This window comes from Octopus bimaculoides, chromosome 27, assembly GCF_001194135.2.
Source record: "Octopus bimaculoides isolate UCB-OBI-ISO-001 chromosome 27, ASM119413v2, whole genome shotgun sequence".
NCBI classification, from domain to species: Eukaryota; Metazoa; Mollusca; class Cephalopoda; order Octopoda; family Octopodidae; genus Octopus; species Octopus bimaculoides.
Window position 1 is genome coordinate 12,781,849 of NC_069007.1, and position 4,282 is coordinate 12,786,130.

Here is a 4,282-nt window from a genome sequence, read left to right on the forward strand (position 1 = left end):
TGCCTACCACACAGACGCTGGCAAATAAAATGTATGCCTCCTTCACCCTCCCTCTCACAAATATACAATTTCTCTCTCTCTCTCTCTCTCTCTCGCCTTCATGCGCATATGTACAGATTTGACTTCGCCATGTCAACAAACTTCAAAATTGGCAAAAGTTTGATTTTTACAGGTATACGCGGGTACCTCTGAGAGAGAAAGTTCACTAAAATGCACATAGGGTCATTCCGAATCTTCTAAAATTGGAGCGACATGTGTGCTAATTTGTAGACGTGCATAAACCACATTCACGTACACACACACACAAACATCCTCTGTTTTATAGATATTGATGGTTACAGTGATGGACTCCATATCAACATGGACTGAGCACGCAGTTATGGCCTGTAGCTAACAGAACAGCAGTGATGCAGTGATCCATTAACCTTTTAGCATTCAGATTTCTCTGTTTAATATATTCATCATCATCATCATTTAACGTCTGTTGTCCATGCTGGCATGGGTTGCACAGTTTGACCAGGGCTGGCAAGCAGGAAAGCTGCACCAGACTCCAGTCTGATTTGGCATGGTTTCTACAGCTGGGCGCCCTTCCTAACGCCAACCACTGAGTGTAATGGGTGCTTTCATGTGCCACCAGTATCTGCCACAACTGCGATTTTACTTGGCTTAATCGGTCTTCTGCCAAAGGTCTCGGTCATTTGTCATTGCCTCCATGAAGCCCAACACTCGAAAGGTGCTTTTTACATGGCACCGGCATGGGTACCAGTTACAAGACATCAGCATCAGCCATGACTATGACCTCACTTGGCTAGACGGGGCTTCTCAAGCATGGTTTTGAATTAAGTGGGTCATCTTGCAGCGTTGAGATTTCTATGATGTAACTGTTTATTTTCAGAATGACATTGTAGGGTAGGTGTGAGAGGTTGGAGCAGGCCACTTTGAACATGAAACAGGCAGAATATTTGGGCCAGATATGGCTAGTTTAAATGCTAAAGGGTTAAGTAATCAAGATATACCATGCTTCACTGAGAACAATACTGCACACCAACATGTAAGGGGTTAGGTAGAACTAATGAGGGTACCTCAACTAGGTCACTCAACTTGCTAGAAATAGAAGCCAAACACATACCATCATCCGAACAAAACGAACTGGATACATTGAATAACAATGTAACAAAATTTTAATTTGCTTGTTGTCTTTGGTCAATAAGTGTTATTTCCAATTTGCTTCAATCTAGAAATCAAAAGGAAATGGCTACTATTCCCTTGAAACTCTGCTTTTGTCACCTGAACATCTATGTTTTCAAACTGACCTATTTTCCATTACATTTCAAAGATTCAGTGCTGAGTTGCTAAAGCAGAAATATCGTTATAGCAAATATTCTGCTCAATACCACAGATTTGCTTGTTAGTTGTTTGAGCATGTCCCTCAGTGGCTGACAATATGGGCATATCTGAATATGAGCAGGAGTAGTGGGGGGGAAGCATCATAGCCATATGTTGAGAGGGATTCTTTGGGGTTTGAATAAATGTAACAAAAGCAACGTTTGAAGGAAATATTAGCCATTATTCATACTTTGTAAAGGTAAGTAAATAGGAAATAACAGTTGCTACCCTAGGACAAAAGTCATGTTATACAGTACAATGCAATCCTAGATACATAATCACTGCATTGACCAGACTGTCAGATTTTGTTATACATTACTGGTCACAATGTGCTTCCATAGTTTTCTGGCTTCTGCCATTCTTTTCCATCTTGGCCCAAATTGATTTACTAAACTGTCTTTCCATCATCATGGAAGCCTTCCAAGTGGATATCACTTTTTTGATCTCTTGGATATCACTTGGCAACTGTACAAATCCACCTGTAATTAGTGAACCTTGTACTCGTATGTCCAGCCCAGTAGAACCCGTGCTTTTGGTATCCTGCAATCATCTTATTCACTCTGCTCTGTTCTTCAATTCATTTTGGATATGGAATCTGAAAACTTAGCACAGAGCCAAATAAAGGTGGGAAACAATGAAATCAAAAAGGTAAAGAAACAGGTCTACTTGATGCACACAGTGAATATGCTCCGAGACGGGGAAGAGTGAAATCTTGAGGAGAACAAGGGCTGGATGGAAATGCATTCACTTCAATAAAAAAAAATGTGCTCAAAACAAAGCTGGACTAGACTCCGATATATTTTGTCTCTTCAATAGTAACAGCCTACCTCTGCTCTTATATGCAGGTTAGTTGTGAGGTACTACATGGAGAAAAGAACATTGATTGGCTACAACGCAATGGGCCATGGAAAGATTCATCCTAACTACATTGTACTTGGAAAAAAAAAAAGGATGGTCATGGCTGGAATGTCTATGATTCTTGGTCTACATGGTCAGGGTGACCATACACACATGCAGGTATTTTCACACACACACAGGTACGTGCATACATACATGCACGCACACACACACACACCTGCACACACACACATGCACACAGGTATGGAGATGAGGGTATAAACTGAATCTAAAGAGTGCATACCTCTGGTAACCTAAGAACTTTTGAATATTTCATACCATTCCTCAACCTGAGATAAAGAAAAAAATGGAAAGAAAAAAAAAACTTTATTTAAACAGACAAGAGAGAAAAGGATGAATGTAGTTAACATAAATGCTGGCAAGAGAAAGTAGGGTCTCTACTGAAAGTTCAAACACATGAAATATTTTGTGTGATTGATGAGGTGAAGGGATCAAACCTACACAGAACACATTCAATATCCAGGCACCAACAGATAACAGAACCCACCAAAATTTTCAACTAGCAAAAATATATTAGAAATGTTCTTCAATCAACATTTCTGATAGTCATGAAATACAGAATCAGCTTTATTAGTTTCACATTTAACATGTTGTCTGAGGAATGCGTTTGACAGGTTGTTACCTGTTGCATTTGGGTGAGTGATTTTAATTTGTAAACTGATTTAACCAACCTTTCAAGAGGAGTATAAAGTTGGTCATCATCATCATCTTCATTTTCCCCATGCTGGCATGGTTGTCTGTGTAGTCAAGAAGCTTGTTTCCCAACCACATGGTTTCAGGTTCAGTCCCACTGTGTGGCACCTTGGGCAGGTGTCTTCTACTATAGCTTCAGGCCATCCAAAGCCTTGTGAGTGGATTTGATACATGGAAATTATAAGAAGCCCATCAGGTGTGTGTTTGTGTGTGTGCACGAGAGAATGTGTGTGAGAGCATGTGTGTGTGCAAGAGTGTGAGGGTGTGTGTGTGTGTGTGTGTGTGTGTGTGCAAGAGCATGAGGGTGTATGTGTGAGTGTGTGTGTGTGTGTGTGTGTGTGTGTGTGTGAGAGAGCACAAGTGTGTGTGTGTGTGTGTGTGTGTGTGTGTATGTGAGAGAGAGCACAAGTGAGTGTGTGTGTGAGAGAGAGAGCACAAGTGAGTGTGTGTAATGCTCAGCCACTTCTACGTTAATTTCACGAGCAGACTGTTCAGTTGATCGGGTTAACTGGAACCCTTGCCATGCATATATATATATATGGTGAGGCTGTGCAGCAAGGAGTTTGCTTCGCAACCACATGGCTTTGAATTCGGTCCCAGTGTGTAGTACTTTGGCAAAGTGTGTATAACTGTCCCACCAACTAACAACACACACACACACCTTGTGTATGTGTGTTCGATTTTCTGTGTGTGTGTGTGTGTGTGTTTATGTCCCCCCACCACCACTTGACAACCAGTGTGGTGCATTTACGTTGTAGTAACTTAGCAGTTGGACAAAAGAGACTGGTGGAATAAGTTCCAGGCTTTACAAAATTAATGAGTACTGGGTTTGAGTCTTTAAGATGGTGCTCCAGCATGGTCGCAGTCTAATGACTGAAACATGTCAAAAATAAAAGATAAGGCACTTTCAAAAAGTGCCGTGCAGTAGGATGGAACCGAAAACACCATGGTTGCAGAGTGAATTCACTACCCCATAACCATGCTTACAGCTAGGATGCACGCATGTTAACAACCTAGTGACAGCAACCTCTGGATAGAGGGCTGCTCTTGTTATTTTTCTCCTCCTCTCACTCCAAAACCTACAATATCTTTTCTACTCTAAGCACAAGGCCTGAAATTTTGGGGGAGGGGAGGCAGTCGATTAGAATGACCCCAGTATGCAACTGGTACTTAATTTATCAACCCTGAAAGGATGTTGAACTCAGAACATAAAGACGGACGAAATACCACCAAAACCTACAATATCTAAACCATCTTCAAAGAAGCTCAACCTCAACTCTTTATT

General features: G+C 41.2%; 1 protein-coding gene across 1 annotated transcript in view; it reads right to left on the reverse strand.

The window, feature by feature from the left end:
- LOC106881777 (ubiquitin carboxyl-terminal hydrolase 20) overlaps nt 1–4,282 on the reverse strand; it is a 71,563-nt gene that overhangs the window by 21,561 nt on the left and 45,720 nt on the right. Inside the window, exon 14 of the mRNA XM_052977178.1 lies at nt 2,528–2,573. Within this exon, the coding sequence (XP_052833138.1) occupies nt 2,528–2,573 (46 nt within the window). The remainder of the gene's footprint in view (nt 1–2,527; nt 2,574–4,282) is intronic.